The sequence below is a fragment of the Mustela nivalis genome, assembly GCF_964662115.1.
Source record: "Mustela nivalis genome assembly, chromosome: 3".
In the NCBI taxonomy this organism is placed as follows: domain Eukaryota; kingdom Metazoa; phylum Chordata; class Mammalia; order Carnivora; family Mustelidae; genus Mustela; species Mustela nivalis.
In genome coordinates this window covers 36,281,364-36,302,508 of record NC_139022.1, presented here as the reverse complement: position 1 = coordinate 36,302,508, position 21,145 = coordinate 36,281,364, and the positions used below count along the sequence as shown (strand labels likewise).

At 46.9% G+C, this 21,145-nt stretch overlaps 1 protein-coding gene across 4 annotated transcripts in view; it reads left to right on the top strand.

Moving 5' to 3' along the window:
• The window catches only part of SEMA6A (semaphorin 6A), a 127,163-nt gene extending 114,517 nt beyond the window's left edge, over positions 1 to 12,646 (top strand). For all 4 annotated transcript variants that reach the window (XM_082725079.1, XM_082725077.1, XM_082725078.1 and 1 more), the window contains one exon: positions 8,350 to 12,646. In XM_082725079.1, the coding sequence (XP_082581205.1) occupies positions 8,350 to 9,551 (1,202 nt within the window). In that variant the 3' untranslated portion in view covers positions 9,552 to 12,646. The remainder of the gene's footprint in view (positions 1 to 8,349) is intronic.
• The last annotated feature ends 8,499 nt before the right edge of the window (positions 12,647 to 21,145 follow it).

Below are 21,145 nucleotides of genomic sequence, written 5' to 3'. Positions count from 1 at the left end.
AAGAGCGTGCAAGCATGCACAAGCCAGGGCAAAGTGTGCACAAGCCTGGACAAAGGGACCAGTGGACTCCCTGCTGAGCAGGGAGCCCGAGGGGTTCAGGACCAGGACCCCCGGGGGTCAGGCCCTAAACCAAAGGTAGACAGATGCCTCACTGACAGAGCCATCCAGGCGCCCCAAGCAGTAATGATTTAAGACACTTTGCAAGTGGCTGTGGGTTATCTTAATGAAGGTCATTCTCTAAGATTTTATGTTTAAATCTTTACTTTTCTACTCTTGGCTGACACAGTCAAACCCTAGCAAAGTGCTGGATTAAAAGAGCCTATCTTGGACCCTGTACGAGGCAGGTAACTTGCCAGAAATTCTAGAAATACTTTTATCACTTTTTTTTTTTTTAAGATTTTATTCATGACAGACAGACGGAGAGAGACAGAGACAGAAGCAGGCTCCCAGCTGAGCAGGGAGCCCAGTGCGGGGCTTGATCCCAGAAACCTGGGATGAACTGAGCAAAAGGCAGACACTTAACGACTGAGCCACCAGGCGCCCCTTCTATTACATTATTAATCGGACCTTAACAAATGTCCTCCACGATGCCAAATGCTTTACATGCATTCATTTATTTAACCTCTTAATTCTTCCAACAACATTCATCTCATAATACTGATGCTCAGAGAAACTGAGTGACGTGTCCAAGGTCACAAAACTAGTTAGATATAAACCCAAGACTCAAATCCAGGTCTTTATGACTTCTAGGTTTAGGTTCTTCACCAGTTAACACCCAGCCTCATCTATAATCCAGGTCCCAAGAACTGTATTTCCGTGGCAGCTTTAGTATTCAGACCTGTTTCCTCATATTTATCTTTGCTTTGTAGAGAAAAAAAAAAATCTAAGCACTGCAAATGATTCAAAGAATCACCTGAATTTCAAATATTAGTGAAATTTTAGTGGGAGATCCACTTCCCCATTTTGTAGCTTTGATGCCTTGTGAGAGAGGAAAGCAAGACAATGGGAGTAGGAAGCTGGAAAACAGAAATGCTTTGTCTGGTTTGAGAAACTGCTTAGATGTTGGGTTTCCAGTCTTATTAGGAAGAGAACCTCAAAAAGAAGGAAAGTAAACCACATAAATTGCACTAAAACTTTGCCCATGTGAAATATCATTACCTTTACGAAGACAGTGACAGTTCTAACACATGCAACCACAGACCAACACTTCAGGGCATGGCTTTAAAAACCATCTTATCATGAGGCCCAATCAAGACCCCAACAGGCAGTGCCAAGTGTGAGACCTCATAGACCCGAGGGCTCCCGCTGGCACAAAGAGAAATTAAGCTGTTTCTCCTCTAAAAAATGTGAAACAGAACAAATTTCACTCCTGTTCTTCCTTTCCGGCCTGCGATGGCATCCCAACAACTAAAAAAAAAAAAAAAGGAAAGAAAGAAAGGGGAAAAAAAAGCATCAATTTCACAGGTGACAAGACTGGAAGTGGCTTCATCCACAGGCAACCACAGTAAGCACTATTTCACTATGTGAGCTTTAAAATAGCTTTTGAACTGAGGATAGTTAATACAGCCGGGAAGTTGCCTCTACTTTGGTGAGTTGTTAACTTAATACCCTTGAGGACCATGGCTCCTCCCAGCACCTAATCTTCAGGGTGGTGGGGGGCAGGAAAAGGAAAGTTTGAGTTATAAACTCTGAGCCCATTTCCATGGCTGCCGGCTCTTCAGTTTATTCTTAAACCATCTGGTTCACATTATGCCCTGAGACAAGAAGAGGGCTCCTTCCTGCCAAGATAACCACAGAGAGTTCCCATTGCATTTTCACTACAGTCATCTCCACCGGTGGGGTGTGGCTTTGAGGATAAATTGTCTCCAGTTAGGAGGTTTTTTCCCCCCATTTTGTTTTCTTCTCTCCTTACTAGGGATTACAGCCGGCCCTCTGTGGTTAGCAGCCATGATGCCTGGCCCACGATTAGGTCATTCATTCATACTGCCTTGCAGGACTGGGAACCTGGCATTTTGTTGCAATAAGATTTTCAAACAAAAATTGGGTTGTTAGATTCCATTCACCCAAGTTGTTATGAGGATTTCAAGGAAACTGCAGGCTTGTCTTACTCTAAAGGAAAATCAAGAGTTTATTTTTAGGGGATCCTACTCCAGGGCTTTTCTTGGTGTTTTGCCATCTTTGTTAGCTCTCAGGCCCAACACGAAACCCGCTCTGGCTTGGCCCTGAAGGAAATGTCCATCCTCCTTTTTGCCTTTGCATATTTCTCTAAAGGACACAGAGAGGCTTTGTTGTCTTTGTGGTCACCGGGTCCGCTCTACACAGATGCCTATTAATCACTTCACTATGGAGACAGACACATCCATCATATCACAGCAGCTCCGAAACAGGCAGTCCAGTGAGCAGGGGTGAGAGGGGAAAGTGCGCACTTAACCATTTCATGGCCTGGCTGCTGGGGGCTCCTGTACTAAGTAAGGTAATGGGGTGGCTGTGGGGAGGGCTCTTCCTTGGCATGTGGCTTAATAGGTGCAGTTGAGTTTATGTGTTTGCATTTGTCTCGTTTCATGCTTTGACAGGACAGCCCTCTCCCAGCTATTTCTGTTAGGATGCAGGGGGTAAGTGTAGGTGAAAAAAAAAGCTTTCATTTTAAAAACAGTGAAAATAAATTTAGGTGGACTAGCTGTGCTCCTGACACAAAGGTACTGACTCTCTGAAGCCAGCTGTTTTTCAAGGGTGGATCCCACATCAGGCAGAATAAGCTGAAAGTCAGCTCTCTCAGGCAAGACAACCCTTAAAATTGCAGGTAAATTAACCAAGAACTTTCCTTCAAAATGGACGTGTATTCTAAATCTCTTTTTCAGTCATTCAAGGCTTTCCACTGTCTGCTTCTAGATGGTCTTTAGCTCTTGTTCTTACTTTTCCTCTGCCAAGTCCTCCTGCATTCATTCACTATTTATTTAGCAGATACTTACTGTGCACCTGCATCCCTGGAAACTGAGGGATAAATCTCCCTCCTAAAACAATCTAGGTGAAAAAAACAAACATAAAGTAACATAGAAGAGTGGTGACTTTAAGAAAGAAGTGCAGATCGCCAGGGCACTCATAGAAGAGCTAACCTGGTTGGAGTAAGTTAGAAAAGATTTCCTCATTTAAGCTAAGGCCTTAAGGACGAGGTCGGAAAAATGAGGGGTGAGCAGGGATATTCCAGGCACAGGGAACAGCCTGTGTAAATGCCCAGAAGCAAGGGAGAGTTCAGCCAAGCAGCTCGTGCCTAGAGCATGAGAGACTAGACGGGAGTTAGGCCATTCACCACAAGGAACACAGCTTCCACTTTTCTTCCCTCCATATACTAGCTCTTACTGTTCTGCTTCAGCGGACATCCTGAGCTAGAAGCAATGCATCTCACGGCGCTTCCCCACTCTGGAAGCAGTTCATGCATTAGCACAGGCCTTCTCCCCTAGTGGATGGCAGGGTTTGTGCCTCCTTCACTTTGTCTCCAACACCTGGCACAGTGCTTTGGTCTGTGCTCAGGAAATGTTTGCTGAAGGCACGCACAAAGATGGGAGCTGAACCCTTGTTATGCCATGACAATGAGAGTAAAGGAACCAAGAACATCCCAGTTCAACCCTGAGTTAGGAGATCTTTTCTGGGACATGCTGTCCTGGAGCCTGTCACTGGGCTTGCCATGCAGACCAGACAATTGCAGACAATCCCACAGCAGGGCTACCAGAAACCATTCACTGTTTTCTAAATAAAGAATCTCATGTCTGAAATCTCAAAATGCCTTCACATGATCATCATAGGAGAATTCACAACTGTGTTGGACTTCCTCTTTACGCTTTGTAACTGTTCTTATTTTAATTACATTTTGTGGGGCCTGGAGGGTGGGGTTTTTCATAACCTTTTCATTGCTCCAGCCTCTACAGAGCAGCCCATTGTCCCTCTGAGACCTCCCTCTAGCATCCCTCCGGCATCTGAAAACTCTGTCACCTCGGGGGAGAAAAAAGTGAAGATTCTCTTCTTTCTCAGTTCTGCCAATTTAAGGCCGATTTCAGAAAAATCTCTAAGCCATTGTGTGCCTTGCTTCCTGCAATAGGAAGGTGGAAAGAATAACCATTTAGCACCTCATGACTGGTGAGAAATAGCTGGTGGTTAATGAATCAATGCAAAGGATATTTCAGATACTGTTTTCATCATAATGCCCCATTTTCAACTGCGGAGAGCTGAAGGCTCAGGAGTTGGTAAAGGAAGGCACTTCAGTGCTCCAGGATAGAGACGCCAGGTCTTACTGGTCTCCCTGGGAGGTGGGGGGCAGGGGAGATACCTGGAGAGGGACTTTCCCCCTACAAAAGCCCCTCCACGTGCCAGAGTTTACATGCAGCATGTGAAGCACTGATGACGTTCAACCAGCTCCCTTGGCAGAGCTGTATTTATTTCAAATTATTCAATTACTCAACTCAACCAGACAAGCCAGTTACAAGTAACCCATCTACCCTCATTATCTCTTTTGGAATTATCTCAGAATGAATTTCTCATTTTTGAAATAGTTTATATTATTATTTTGAACATATACTGAGCACCTTTATAGATTTCTTTTGTCTAATGGATGTTAGTATGACTATATTCTGAATGGAGATATAACTTGGTTCTGCAAATTCAGAAGGTTATGGTCACTGCAAAAATGTCCCACCAAGTTTAGAGGCCCATTTGAAAGTGCCTGTTCAATGTACTGCAAAACCATTTATCCAACAATCATTTATTAAGTGCCCAACTAAGGAGCTCTGGTGACAGTGAGGGTTAGAAATGCATTTAAAAAAAAAAAAAAAAAAAGGGCCCACCCTCAAGGGGCCAGATGCAGGATTATTACTCCAGTAGGCATCTAACTAGAATTGCTTCATCTTGCTCAACATTTCCTGCTTTTGTTGTTTTACTTATTTCAAAATGCAGGACCTATGGGCAGTCCTGAGACAGAGGTACGTGATCCCTTATGTTGCCCCAACATAATCCCTTTGGCAACATTTGGACAGTACAAGGTTTGGAGCTGAGAAGAACAGGTCTGTCCCCCTCCCCGGGGAGACCCATAGCAAATGCAACCAAATGGAGAGGTTGTAGCTGTTAATTCTTAAGCCCTCCATGAGCTGCTGGCCCACCAGGTCTCTTCTTTCGACCTACAGATTTGTCCAGCAAACTACAGCATTTAAGTTCTTTCTTATTCGTTATTTCATTTGATTCTTGCAAGAACCCAGTAAGGCATTAAAGTGTATTAACCCCACAACACAAATGAAAAAAACTGAGGCCCAGAGATGGGCCAAAAGGTCACCCAGCAGTCAGTACATGGGCTCCAAAGACCCCAGGCCCGTGGAGATCTCTGGTGTTGCTTGCACCATCACCCACCCCCTACGTCTCTGACAAGACCACTATGTTCAATCCTTCACAGTGGCCAATGTCACAAAGTTGATTTAATCATTTCGATGAATGCCCCTTTGCTCTTTTCCTGGTTTAAGCAGAAAGCTTTAAGTTTGGAAGGCATTTTCCAAAAATGACTTAAAACTTATCTTCCTGACTTGTGCTTTCAACTTAATCTCTGATCTGTTTCTAACTCTGTACATGGGATTTCTGAATTTGCACAAGCAAATGAGGCAAGGCCACCTGCTTTGGGGTAGATATCTCAAAAGTGAAGAGATGCAGGCTTTTAAGGGCACTATTTACATAACAAAATGAGATGGGGGTGGGGGGACTGTTTGAGACACCATTTTTCTCAAAGGTCATATCCTACTTGATTTGTTAACAGCCAAAAACCTGAACTCAAATGTCAACCTCTAGAAAAGTCTGACCCAGTGAAAGAGCAAGTGGTTTCCATGAGATTAAGATAGTCAAGGACCTTCAGACATGAAAGAAGAATAGCTTTAAGTAAAAAAAAAGCCATGAATAAACTTGAAATTTTTGCAATATTCCCAATTAAACAATGAATGAGACAAATGAACTACTTGAGCCGCCTTCTTTCCCTGTTCCTCTTAAGCTGAGAGGTGAATTTAAATCATAAAATACCAAAGTCAATTGTAGATACCTGTTATTCTAAGGATGCATTTATTGGGAAAACATAGCCCCCATGAAGGTGATTGCCAGGAGGGGATATCTGAAATGCCCACTGCCATGAAAAACCTACCTAGTACCCCCCACACCCGCATCGGTGAGGTCTACCCTGTGGTTACATTCCAGAGATCTCCAAGTCAATGATGGAAATTAACCCATTTTATTCACAGGTGTACATTTTTGTGCCATTGTACATAGGTGGTTAAAAATGATCTTCAACAGAACCCCAAACAATCAAAACTGAAAGAAAATCAGTTGCTATTTTAGCATTACAACAAGGAAATGCAAAGTTAAGGAAGAAATTTTCATTAACACAGTTTCTTGGTAACTAGGTATTTAAACGTATTTGAAAGCAAGACACCTCACAGTTTGGGGAGCTCCGGGTTATAAAAGGTGTGAGTTATAGCCTAATTTCCTGCTGTTTCTTTGCTTCTCCATTTCCAACCCGTAAAAGTTCACGAAGATAAATCTGGAAATATTTAAGAAGTGTCACATTTGGAAATTATTCAGGGTCTTGCCATCTTACACATCCTTTCCCCCCAGGGGTGAATCCCCTGCCCTGCCCTTCATTACCAAGGGCAATTGTTTAATCACAGAATCTTTGTTTCTCAAGAGATGCTTCTATTTATTCCCCCTGAAGTCGCAATCCTTTGTCATAGGACAATCATTTCCACAGCAACCAACTGTGATGTCACAAGAGAGGGGAGGAGAAATGTTTAGAAAGAAAAGAGAAAGAGAATGTTCTCTCCCACAGGCAGAGGTACCTGAGATTTAAAACCATTGCTTCCCTAATCAAAATATTTTAGCAGAAAGACCCTATGACAAAGCTGCATTTCAAGGTCTCAGCTGTGACATAGGAAGCATTTCAGCAGAAGTTGAAGGGCTGCATGTTGTGGGTTTAGGAAGGGGTAGAGGTTTTTATTTCATTTCATTCTAATTCTGTGCCAGTGATATCTGCCAGTAAAATACATTAAACATATTCCAGAAAGAGTTGATTTAGCAGATGAAAAATGTGTCTCCTGAGACCAGAGAAGGTACATTTTCTGTCTTACTATCATTTCCATAATAGGAACAATGTTTACATTTCCTCAGCCCATGCAGTGCCTCTAATGTATTCATGTTCTTCCACTCTCCAGAGGCAGGAATTGAGGTATTTGAGATTTTATTTTTTAGCTACCGCATCAAGCACTTAAGATCTGACAATTGTGATGTGTATTCTCACTTGGTATTAAAAAATAAAAGTCTCAGTGTTTGCATTTGATTATAGTCTCTCAGCTTGGTGGCTGATTAAGCAGGAACAGGGAAGGCAACTTTCTTCAGAAACACAGCCTCTGGGTTAATGTAGTGTAAGATTATTGACGGGTGTAGTCACATAATTTTTATTAAATTGAAGAGATTAGCTCTGCTGAAGAATCTCACCGTGACAGCAAATTCTAGCCGTAATAATGAGACCTGACACTTCTCAAACCCACTCCAGGGCCCCAAATGGTCTTTTTTTTTTTTTTCCCTAAATATTCTTTCAGTTCAAGTAAGGGAAGAGCTCCGTTCAAATATTCAGCATATTTACCTGAAATTGAGTGTGCATGGGTTTTTGGTTTTTGGTTTTTTGAAGGATGATACAAAATCAGCATAAACATTTGTAATGTAAGCTTTAGCTGGTTTTTGGTTTTTTCACCATAAATGACACACAAGGTCTTTCTTCCAGTTGCCTGAAATGCACACATAGCTTTTTCTCCAGACAGAGGCCATGGTGCCCACAAAGGGGTCAGCAGAGAAGACCTTGGAACCCTGGAGCGTTGGGCCATTTGTTCATTTAACAGGCATAAAATTGTTGCCTCTTCCCCACCCACCCCCCAGACTCAAAGTATCTCCCTTATCCCAATTTCCTGAGAGGAAGACTGAGAAAAGATTGGGGGGGGGGGGGGGGACGACAAATTTTGCAAATGAAAACTGTCCTATTCCACAGACTGAAGCAAGTAGAAAGAGCATATGCTTGAGAGAAGGTGTAGGAAAAAAAGGCACCTTTTCAGAACACAAAGAAGGCAACAAATGAAGTCTATTTACATATGTCATGGAGAGGGGAGGCGACTTGGAGAGGATTAATTAGTTAATGTCTGGCAAGCTGCGCCCCAAGACAAGTTAGGCAGAGGTGCTATTGTCACTTATTACTGTTATTAATTAACGGGGTGAACGCCAAACAAAAATAAAGCCCCGCGGCGTGCTTTCACTTCTTAACACCCAATACGATGTCTATTGCAGGAGTGATTCGGGAAAGTTACCTCAAAGGCCATGACCAGCTCGTCCCTGTCACCCTCTTGGCCATTGCGGTCATTCTGGCTTTTGTCATGGGGGCCGTCTTCTCCGGCATCATCGTCTATTGCGTCTGCGACCACAGGCGCAAGGACGTGTCCTCCGTGCAGCGCAAGGAGAAGGAGCTCACCCACTCGCGCCGGGGCTCCATGAGCAGCGTCACCAAGCTCAGTGGCCTCTTTGGGGACACCCAGTCCAAAGACCCGAAGCCGGAGGCCATCCTCACGCCACTCATGCACAACGGCAAGCTCGCCACGCCCGGCAACACAGCCAAGATGCTCATCAAGGCTGATCAGCACCACTTAGACCTGGCAGCCTTGCCCACCCCAGAGTCCACCCCGACGCTGCAGCAGAAGCGGAAGCCCAGCCGCGGCAGCCGCGAGTGGGAGAGGAACCAGAACCTCATCAACGCCTGCACCAAGGACATGCCCCCCATGGGCTCCCCTGTGATCCCCACGGACCTGCCCCTGCGGGCCTCCCCCAGCCACATCCCCAGCGTGGTGGTCCTGCCCATCACGCAGCAGGGCTACCAGCACGAGTACGTGGACCAGCCCAAAATGAGCGAGGTGGCCCAGATGGCGCTGGAGGACCAGGCCGCCACCCTGGAGTATAAAACCATCAAGGAGCATCTCAGCAGCAAGAGCCCCAACCACGGGGTGAACCTGGTGGACAACCTGGACAGCCTGCCCCCCAAAGTCCCCCAGCGGGAAGCCTCCCTGGGCCCTCCGGGAGCCTCCCTGTCTCAGAACGGCCTGAGCAAGCGACTGGAAATGCACCACTCCTCCTCCTACGGCCTTGACTATAAGAGGAGCTACCCCACCACGAACTCGCTCACGAGAAGCCACCAGGCCACCACTCTCAAAAGAAACAATACTAACTGCTCCAATTCCTCCCACCTGTCCAGAAACCAGAGCTTTGGCCGGGGAGACAACCCGCCCCCCGCCCCGCAGAGGGTGGACTCGATCCAGGTGCACGGCGCGCAGCCCTCCGGCCAGGCCGTGACTGTTTCGCGGCAGCCCAGCCTCAACGCCTACAACTCGCTGACGAGGTCGGGGCTGAAGCGCACCCCCTCGCTAAAGCCGGACGTGCCCCCCAAACCCTCCTTCGCTCCCCTTTCCACATCCATGAAGCCCAATGACGCGTGTACATAATCCCAGGGGGAGGGGTCAGGTGTCGAACCAGCAGGAACGGCCGGGCGCGCGCCCAGCTCGGCGAGGCCCTCCACTGCCTGAGTACCCACCAGACCAAGATGGCCGCGGCGGCGCGGAGGACGCTGGGTCCCCCCCTCGGGGGCGCAGGGGGACTCTGGAAAATTGGGCCACGTGGTGGGGTGAAGGTTTGCGACGCGGGACTCACCTCCATTCTCTGACTTCACTGTCCCCTCACGCCGTGCAGCAGGTCGGACTCCCGAGAGACTTGAATTCTCTTCACAAACATGAGCCAAAAGCACATACCCACCCCCCGCCCAACCTTCACACGCATGCGCGCGCGCACGCGCACGCGCTCCGGCCCACACCCGCACCCACGCCCCACGCCCACGCCCCACGCCCACGCCCACACCGTGCGCACCTGCAGGGGAGCAATGACTGCAACCTGTTGTCCAGGACTGCACAGGGCGCTGCCCAGCAGGGCTGGCGTTCCACCGGCAAAACACAAAACACGTTTTTTAAAAATCATGAAAATTAAAAAGACAAAAAATAAAAAAATAAAGAATTCCTTGATAATTCTAACTCAGACTTTAACAATGGCAGAAGTTTACTATGCGCAGATACTGTGAAATGCCCACCAGTGTTACAGCTTTCTGTTATTAGCAGATGAATGCCATGTTGGGCAACTATGTCATAGATTTCTGCTCCTCTCTTTTAATGAAATAACGTGACCGTTAACGCAAGTAACTCTTTATTTATTGTTCACCCCTTTTTTCCTTAAGGAAAGGACTCTTCCACCTACCATCCTATGAACAGCGCTTCAGAAAGGCCCCTTGAAAGTTAAACTATTTAACGGGAAATCCATTAACTGGAATAATTGAGTTTATTTTTACAATAAATTCACTGAGTAAATAAGTTGGAGCTGCAATTCTGAGCTTTGTGTTTGGACTGTCTGATCTCTAGCTAAAGGAAAAAGTTGAGAGGGGAATATTTATTTAAATCAACCCATTAATTTGCTGGTCAGGTCTCTGGCCTATAACATGCAAAAAATTAATTAGTTTAAAAGTCCTTCCAGATCCTAACTTACAAAGCATCCGGGAGAGGAACTTTTAGAAAGACATGTCCTGCATCCCGTTGCTGCCAACATGGCTTTGTCAGTGGTTCTTACTTTCTGTGAAGGCACCAGCTTGTGATACCCATCTCATTTCACCTTGCATGTGAGACAGCAAACAAAATCCACTAAAGGCGTGAACTAATTAATATGCTGGCTGCTACCTTGCATAAATTAATGGTTTGCTCACACGGGTTTTTCGTGGGGTTACATCTGTGAATAGCCTCTTTTCCACATGTAAATTTGTGCCTTACACCTGAGTTGTGTACACTTGTAAACTGTCGTTATGATAAACTTTCCTCCCGCCTTTTGAAATAAATGCAGATATTTATTTGACCCTCCCTCCCCCCACCCCCACTCCAGCCCTCCGGAAAGATTAGCATCTAGCAGATGGAAGAAGAATGCAATGGCGGTGGTTAGAAGCCTGCCCCCTGGGAGAGCTAGGCGGCAGCACACCCTCCAATTCACACTTCCTTCTAGTGCCAACTCCAACCACCCCCTGGCCATGCTACCCAGCATGGACACCAGTGTGGTGGGTGGCAATACCCTGTCTCCCTCCAGAGCTCCCTGCTTCCCTGGTATTCTCAGATCATTTCAACACGGTGATATCCTTATTGACCAGCAGAGAAGGGACTAATGTCCCAGCCCTCATTTCCGTTGGGTCCACTGGCTGGAGAACATGCCGTGGGCGCAGTTGTTGGGCACCTGGGAGATGTCTCCAAGCCGTGGGCTCAGCACACAAAGAAATGACATGGAAGTAGATGCAGGCGGGCTGGTCCATGCTGTGATGGAATAGTAACTCCAAGTACAAAGCCAACCACAATGGATGCTGCAAAAACATTGATTGGGGCAGAGGATTTTTTCAATTTTTTAACACACTTCTTCATCCATTTGTTGTTATTGTTTGTACAGGGGCGGGGTAGGGGGGTGTGCTTGCCTCCCCTTGGTTCTCTTTAGCACGAGGACACAGAGGGGACTATTGTTTACTTTATCATGAACAAAAGAACTGTCAACAGAATGTAAACAGTGAGCATTGTTTGGGGTTGTGTTTTTAAAGTAGAAACTGTTTAACTGTTTTTATAGTTAAACAGTATATTTGGTGGCCTCTTGGTCTCTTTTTATTTCCAGTTTGATCTTCTGGGTTTGGTCTTGTCTTTAAAAAGGAAAAAAAATCTTTTAAAAAAAGACGATTGGGGACAATTTTGAGTTGGCTGGTGCAATCAAAGTGAGACTAGGTGTGTCTCGAGGACTCCCGCATTAGCTTCGCGTTCCTGCAAACCTCCCTCGCAGCTTTGCTGCTCTTTGGGGTAGGTTTCTGTTGTTTGGTGTTGTTATGTTTCTCTTCTCTTTTGTTAGTGGAATCAATGTTCACATCCCCTGAACTCTGTACCCCTGAAACTGCGAAGAAGTCTTTTCTAGAAACAGATCATCCTTGTTTCCCTTCTCCCCAAAGCTTGTCCCCCCAAGAGTATTGACCAGGCAGCACCCACTCTTGTGTCCCCACGGGTGGGCCTCACTGCCTCAGCTGTGTTACGGAGACCTGTGTCAAAACTTTCATCCTGCGTCCCTACCTCCCAAGAACTTATCACTTGTGGTGTTCTCCCTAAAATGCCCATATGTATTGAGCTGGTCTTTTACATTTAAGTATTGTTTTCCCTTTTCTTTTTTTTTTTCCCCCACTGCGTGTGGGGGGAGGGTCCATAAACCTGAGTGTGCCTTTGCTTTCCACCCTTGCTAGACACTGGTAGATGCAACAAACTCAAGATTTCTATTTGTTGTAAAGTTGTAAAAAATATTGTGATGTCACCAACTTTCCTTCCATCTCCACATCCCGTAACATCTGATTCATGACTTAATGTATGTTGTAAAACAGGAAAAAAAAAAAAAAAAAAGAAAAGAAAAAAAAAGGGAAAAAAAAGACAAAAAAAAAAGCAAGGAAAAGGCTCTTTATTACTTAAGAGTAATAAAACAAGACTGTTCTACATTACCCTTTGTGTCATGAATGCTTTTATTTATCTCTTAGTTCTTTCCTTTTTGAATCCCACCCTCCTGGGATTGGATTCTACTCTTTCCCCATCGCTGTCTGGTTTCCAGAGCATAAACAACAGTGGGGTCAGTACTCACACCCCGCCCCACCCTCAACCCCCAACCCAAATTATGATGTGTTTTCTCTCCTTGTACCCCAGCCTGGAGCTGGGTTGTAGCAGAAGCCACCAGTAATTAAAAGGCAGGGCACGCACTGACTCCCTCCATTCATTTTACGCATTTTCTTTTTATGGGCTTATTCACCATCAAACATTTATGGCAGGTTTGATAGTTTAAGAGATCAAGACTAGGATTTTAGTAGGTAGGGTCCACTAAAAATAGATTCTTGCCCAGATGTGACTTAAGCCTTTTTACATATTAATAAGCGGGAGGGTGCTGGATTTCACCCCTTGTTAGCATTTCTTGCTTGTTACCCCAGAAGACTGGGGTGGAGGCATATTGGGATGTAACCCTGTTATTTTGCGCACTAGCATTGCGAAATGCCGAGATAAGGTTTTCCCCTCTGGAGTATTTTTAAAACCGTTATTTAAATAAGCCCTCAGCCTCAGTATTTTACTTTTGACCCTCTGAAGTCATTTTTTTTTAAGTGTTTTAAGTCAGCTTGCATGTGGGAAGCTACGGGTGGGGCCTCGGTTCCCCCCTATAGTGATGCAGTTACCTCTGGGTATTTCCAGCTCCATTTCGGGAATCCCACCCAGAGGGCCAGGCATGTCAGGCACAAAGCTGTCTAGAATACAGTTCCTGGCTCTTCACTTATAAGGAGACATGGGCAGACTCTCTGAAGCTGCCACCAGGACACAGGAACAAAGTGCTGAGAGAGTGGCCCGGAGGTTGAGGAGCACTAGACTACATTTGAGCTGGTTCTTTTTTTTTTTTTTTTTTTAAGCTTGATTTATTTGTGAGTGACAGAGCGTGTGAGTGGAGGGAGGGGCAGAGGGAGAGAGAGAGAATCTCAAGCAGACGCCGCCTCACTGGTGTGGAGCCCGACTTGGGGCTCAATTCCAGGACCCTGAGATCATGACCTGAGCCCAAACCAAGAGCCAGACCCTCAACCGACTGAGCCACCCAGGTGCCCCCAGAGTGGTTCTTTAGGGAATGAGCTCTCTGGACAGCTAGACCAGGAAGAAGGGATGACGTGTACAATGTGGCCAGGTGCACTGCCATTGAGAGACAAAAGGTTTATCAGGCCTGGAGCAGGGTCTATGAGAGAAGCTGCTGGAAGCAAGGCTGGGAAAGGGGAGACCAGGAAGGGCTTGGTTACCGTGTGCTGGGAATTGAGCCGAATGGGCAGCAGAGAGCGTCTGGAGTAGATGAGGCAGAAGCCCCATGTGTCTGTGCTTTAGAAAGCTACCGGTCAGCAATGTGGAAAATGGACTGGTCCCGAGAAAGGCCGTGGCCACGGGGCAACGTGCCCAACGGCACGCCAAGTAGGTAGGAGCACCGCGAGCAATAACTCCTCGCCCGATTTCAGATTCTTAGGAAACTTGAACCGAATCAGCTCTGTGACCGTCCCCCCAATGTGCCAAACCAAAGACCTTCCTTCCCCTTGTGTGACCCATGGGTTTGCCCTGCCCGGCTCCAGCCAAATATAAAACTGAAAGAATGACCGACAGCTCGTCTGAATTTATTTATTTATTTTTTAAATGGGGAAGCTGAAATCCAGGGAATGAAAGGATTTGCCCGTGATTTTAGAGCTGTTGGGAGAGCAGCTCTTCCAAGAACAGATGCATTGTCTCATACCCGCATTCATTTATAACATTAGAGCAAGACTAGCTAGGAAGACCTCAACACACCGCCCACACGCACTGCCCAACCCCTCCCCCATGCCCCCGCAGCCCTTAGAACACGCCTTCCCCTTCCTGGGTGGGGCACCCCAAATGCCTTCTTAGGGGCTGAGTTGAGGGGGCCTGCTGGAGCTAGAATCAGACCGGTTGGAAGCCGGACCATCCCTGCATTGCAACCGGATACCCGCGACAGTGGCTCTAGCCGCAGTCAGCTTTGTTCCAGTCTGGTGAAGGGGTGACAAGAACAGACAGGTGCAGCTGGCATTTTCGCTGGGGCCCCCGGGATCTCCTCGCTCAGACTCAAGAAGTGCCTCAGATAACCCAGCTCTTCGGTTGTTGCTTGCTGGTGGCAGGGTGAGCGGTTTCTGCAGAGGGCTTTTAGACCGCAGGCCCGAAGAGGTGGCTGTCCCAATACAGCCAACGGGCTAGGCAGCCTAGGGGGCCACAGCTGGCATCTGAGACCACCAGCTTTCCTTAACCTCCGTGTCAAGTAAACCCAAACAGGTCTCATAGTTCAGCCTTATAAGTTGGCAGAAGCCACACAAAGCATAACCCCGGAACCCCAGTGCCTATGTTTGAACAGCCCAAACAAAAGCTCTTTCACAAAAAGTCATACGGGAAGTTGAGCGTAGAAGTATCCAGAAGGCACCTACAAAGTCAGGCACTGGCATGTTTCTGCTCGAGGGAAAGGGACGAGGGGAATTTAAAAGAACGCCTCTGTAACAAAATAACATGATTAAGGACATAATCCTTGTCTTAGCTGAGCACAGTGACAGCTGGGTGCGTGCACTCGGTAACCCTTAGAAACCCCCATCTCACGCTTGTCTTAACCCCGGGTGATGACGTGTCTCTCGCACAGAATCAGGAAGGAAGGGCTCCCATTTATTGATCGGGACTGCCAGACAGATGGGGATCTTCAATATTCCATTTAGAGTATTGTGTCTCCTCAGCTCTAACCCCCCGGGGATGTCTGGGGGCGGGGGGTGGGTGACCTCCACAGAGGGCTGGGCTGCACTGATGCGCATTAAATGTGGCTGGGCAGAAAAATGTGCAGATGTCCCTCTAGCAAATGGAAATGAAATTTGAGCAAATCAAGAGAGGCAGCTGAGTCGTGGGGAGTTCCCCATCCCCCTCTGCAAACACGTCCACACAAACATGCACCCACAAATGCTTATCACGAAGCTTTCTCCTCTTGGGTATACCCAAAACGTCCCAATGGTCAGAGCCCGTGTTTGTGGAAGGGGGACCCTTTGGAAGATCTTTTGCCCCTTTTCCTAGTAAAACGTGGGCTCCGCCTGAGCGTGTTCTGGTAAAAAAGAAACTGTCATCAACAATAGTCTCAGGGACGGAAGAGGAGGTGCCTGGACACAGACCCCTTCCAGCTCCGCTGACAATAAACTCAGGTGGCCAGTGACTTTTTCATTCTTCTCATCACTTTCACATAGAAGAGTCTCTTGAGAATCATTAACATACCCAGAGCAAGTCATCGGTCCTGTTAATGGGCCGCAATAATGGTCCAAATAAGGGGATGCTAATGAAGGGGAAAAATAGGTAACCATGAAATCAGAAGCATTTCTCACGGACAATTTTCAGCCAAAAAGAAAAAAAAAAAATGGAGGAAAGTGACATTGGACACAATACCAAACGCCAGGAAACCAACATGAAAGAAATTCAGGCGGGATTCCCAGGGGTCCTAGGATGAGCCAGATGATGGAAAATCTGTGTTGAGAGCCCAACGCTCTCTTTTCTCCCGCTCATCGTGACAACTGCCTGCCCTCATTGTGTTATGGGGTTGGTAACGATGTGAGCCGACCTTGGCAAACTTAGTGTCTGTTCTCTGGTGTGGATACTGAACTTACTGCACACATAGTGCAAAAGCATGAATTTCAACAGTAGGGCTAAGGTTTATTTCAAAGATATTAGAAGGGGAAGGGTACCGCCCAACGGAGGCAGGGCTTCCAATGGTCAGCGATGATGACAATTTACCTTGATAGCATCTTAGAGTTTGCAACCTAATCGTGTCCATGATATGGCTTCATTCTCCTCACAGCTTCGTGGGGCAGGTCAGCCCATGTACGATTGTCCTCAGTTTACAGAGACTGGGATTGGGAGAGAAGGAATCTATTGGATCACGGATCACCATGAAAATATAGTAATGTTTCAAAAACCTGTGAGCTAACGTCACTCCTTCAGCCCTCTTGGGGACACCTCAGGTTACACCAGCACTAGGCTTCACCAAAGGGGAAAAGCCTCCCACAGCATTTCCCAGGAGAGATGATTATAACAATATAAAGGCCCAAAAATAAAGGCTAGGCACACACGTTCTATTTTAAGGGCATTGTGCTCTAAGATTTTTCCATCATTAAAGAACACATCTCTTCCTTCCTGCGTCTGCAAAGTCCTGAGGCCTGCAGTGTTATTAGGAACTGTCCACAAAGCAGGAAAAGGGAGAGCCGAATCCAAATTCAGCGACCTCCCTTCTTGAGACGCACCCTGCCACTTCTGGGGCACTGACACAGACTCTCAGTGGACCAAAAAAGAGGTGAAAGGCCAGCTTTTATAGCTTCTTCATCCTACTCAAGCTGCACACATCACAAGTTTAAGAAGCGTCTAAGAGAACACAGGGTTGATTGGGAACAGAGAAGAAGAGCCCTACACTTGCAAGGGTAAAGGATTTGCTCACCCTTCCCATCATAGAAGATGGAGGTAAAGGAAGTGTGAAAGGAAAGATAAGTAAGAAATATCACTGTTGTCTTTTCAAGTTGGCACCATCAGCCACTTAGGGTACCAACTCGACACCAAGACTTCCTCTCTGGTGTCAATGGTGGGATAACTTGGTGGCGAGCTAGCAAAATCGCCCAGAAAGAGACAGAAGGTAGAGATTATCTCTCCCTCGGTATGTATCTTCCTCCTCCATATCACTGTACATATTCTATGTTGCTATGATCGCAGACTGGCCCTCCCATTATTAATAAGCTACTTGGTGTGAGTGCCTCAGTGCAGAAGAGAAGAAGAGACAGGACCATCTTCTCCGCAATGGGACACCGGGCCCCCCTCCTGCCTGGGAGACAGCATGGCCCAGCCAGTCACCACACAGAACTCTTCTGCAGTGCCGCGAAAAAGCCAGCGTCTTCCACCAGCCGCCATGACAGGAAACCGCAAGGAAACCGCACACAGAGTCACTCAGTGGGAGAGGAAAATGGCCGTTCTTTTTAGAACTCCATTGTCCTCTTTCTGCTTGGTTGGTTGGTTGTTGTTGGGTTCATCTGCTTGTTTGCCAGCTGAAGCCCTGTTCCCACCAAGCCTTTTCCCAGGACACAAAAATGCATTTTAGGCTGGGTTGCCACCAACTTTGCTAACTTTAGTAGAAAATTTGTATGTAATTCTAACTGCTACACAGGGCTACCTATTCAATTCTGTTCTCGGGAAAGGTAGCAAGCCTTCAGAAACATTTGACTTTCCCTAATCTGAAGAGTGCCAGTCAATAACCGACTGACTCTAAGAAGGGAGTCTTCTATGCCAAAGCATGCATTCCAGGACCACACCAAATGCTAAAGTCATGCTGAACAGAAAAGACCTGCCTTCTAGAACATTCCTGGGGAAAGGATACATTTTTTTGGTGTGTGGGAAACAGATCTGTCTATTGAAGCTGGACCCAGGTATTGTCTGAATTCAGTTCTTATTGGTGTTTAATTTTATTTAAGGACCAGGATTCATCCCCTTCTGTTTCCAGGGTGAAGAGAAGACCTGTGATCACATTTCTTGGTTGGAGAGAAGATAACGTGTTAGACTTATATGTATAAACAGAAATAGGTAAATAGTCATATTTTCTCCTGACTTTGTAATTTAAACAGTGTAAGTCAGTAGGGAAGGCCTGTAATTGGATCCCAAGTAAGTGAGGTGAAAATTACTAGGTGTTCGGCATCTGCATTTCATTTTAATTAGGTGACTCTAAGAGCAAGATCAAAAACTTTTTCTTGTCACTCAATCTGTTGAGCTTTCTAATCGAGAAACCAAAGGGCTTGTTTTGTCCTCAGGAAAGAGTGACCCAGAAAGATCCTCTCTAATTACTTGGCCAGAGCAGCAGACAAGCCTGGGCCCAGGGAAGAACTGGGCTCGGGCGGGTGGGGGGGTGATACCATGAGGGTGACATTCCCCAAGGCCCGCTTCCCCCTCCAAAGGCCAGCCCCCAGAGGATCCTAGGAGCAGTTGTCCCTAATCTGGCAATTTAGAGTTTTTGCTTCTTGCAACACAAAGAAGCTTGGACAGAAGCACCCACGTTGTGAGTCTGTGGGCCTGGCTTCCGGTCCGAGCTGGCTTCTGTGTTTCGCGGGGTGGGGGTGGGGGTGTCTTTCAAATTCTCCCGGGGTTCATTTCTCCATCTGCAAAGTCGATTTAAGTTACGGCTGTCCTGCCTGCCTCACAGGAGTGTGGAAAAGTCACGCGAGGTGAATGTTTACCAGCGCTTGGAAAACTCAAATATCGCGCTGTGTCCTCCTCCTCCGGCTTGCCATTCCAAACCAAGATCCCGGTCCTCAAAATCTTCAGATTAAATAAATGATTGAAGTCCCCATCCTGCTGATAATGAAAATGTCTCTTTTTTTCTCTCTCTCCTAAATTCTCATCTGCGAACAAAAGCAGCCAGCCAGACCTGGTTAAACAGAAGAGGAGCTTGGCCTGAGAGTCTGGCTCTTTGTCATGCATGTAACCCCCTCAGCCACAGGATCCTCTCAGCACCTGAGAGCTGATCTCCTCCTCCCTCCCCCGATGCCAGGGCTCTGGAGGACAGGTAGGTGCCCTCACTAAATAAGCCTTCTGCCTCCTACCTAAGGACTCTTCCTATCTGCTTGGCCTGAACTATTCCCTCCAGGCCAGACTCTCTGGTCTCCAGAATGGACCCCAGAATGTAATGAAATGAAAATGTCTCTTTTCAAAATTGAAAGGTCACTCACCCCGGTCACTCACCCCATTTGTCCACGAGGTGTATGCCCATGGCCACCAGTACCTGAGGCCAGGTGTCCTTGGATCGATGCAGGGTTTGATCCCAGGCCCCTGGGATCTGAGCTGAAGGCAGATGCTTCACCTCCTGAGCCACCCAGGTGCCCTCGTGCACTACTTTAAAGACACAAGAGGTAACGGATCCTGTAGAAAATCAGCAGGCTTCCCCATTCTGCACACAGAAGAACACATACATCTCAGTGCATGGTGCAAACGTGCTGTAGACACATAAATGCGTGCATACATGAATAGACACACTTTACAAAAATAAAACTCAATCAGCCAGTGCATGTGCTATATCAAGACCTGGTTTAGGAACCCAGCCTCCGGCAAGCCTTCCCTGCGCTCCCAGGCAGTACGGGGCTCTCCTTCTCTCCTCCCCCAAAGTACCCCATGCATAAAAGTCTCTAATATGTACCACCATGCATTGGAAAGATCTGCTTCTCCATTTGACTGTTAGCATATCAAGGGCAGGAACTATATATAGTAGGTGTACAACAATTCATCCATACAGAAACAAAATTACCACCACGATCATCCTAAGAGCCGCAGCATGGACCCTACTTCCACCAGCACAAGCCTGGCACCAGGATGAGCTCCTTTAATTTGATGAGAATCCTACCCTTTGTTACGTGCATTTGAAAGATAAGGCACAGAGAAACTGAAGAACTTTCCTACATTCGGGGAGCTAGTAACTAACTGATGGACCCATAATGTACATTTGGGTGAACCCATGGCTGGTGTTTTTAATCATCCTGGATCTGATCAGGCAAGGTGGCCTAGGGGATGCTTTTTTAACATGACCAAGAATGCCTGTAAGAAACCAAGAGAAAGAGGCACCTGGGTGGCTCAGCGGGTGGCTCAGTGGGTTAAGCCTCTGCCTTCGGCTCAGGTCATGATCTTGGGGTCCTGGGATGGAGCCCCACATTGGGCTCTCTGCTCAGCAGGGGGCCTGCTTCCCCTCTCTCTGCCTGCCTCTCTGCCTACTTGTGATCTCTCTCTGTTAAATAAATAACTAAAATCTTAAAAAATAAAAAGATAAGAAACCAAGAGAAAGCCAACACCATAGGGAACCCCATATTAATGGCACCAAGGATGGTAGGCAGACTAAGCCCTTAGCCACAAGTCCAACAACCCAGACAGCGATATGCAGGCCATCCCCCACACATTCATAGGGGCACGTCTGCGTGGATGCTGCGGACATGCCCCTCCTATTTTCCGGGAGGCTTTTCACATAGGACGTAAATTTAGGAGCTGAGATTTCAAATGTTTAAAGCCATCAAACTTTCCAATACCCTAAAACCTTACCCGTCTTGAGATTCCCCGCCCCAGGGCACGGTCAGGTACCCCCTTGTTTGCAAAACCATCACACCCACGGAATTCCGCAGGGGTAGTGGAATATACATCAGAGCTGACCCATGGCAGCAGAAAGGGCCTGGTGGGATTCTGACCTGGTGAAGGTGGCACTGGGGACACACAATGTCTCTGCTCTGGAGACCAAGCCCATAGGCGCTAAATATGAGCGAGAGAGAGAGAGAGAGAGAGAGAGAGAGGGAGAGGTTTATTTCTCCCTTCGTTGATGCTTTGCTGTGTAAGTGCTGATAAGAATCTCCTAAAACTATTTTAGGAGATATTTTAGTGCAACTTAGGTGTGTTGG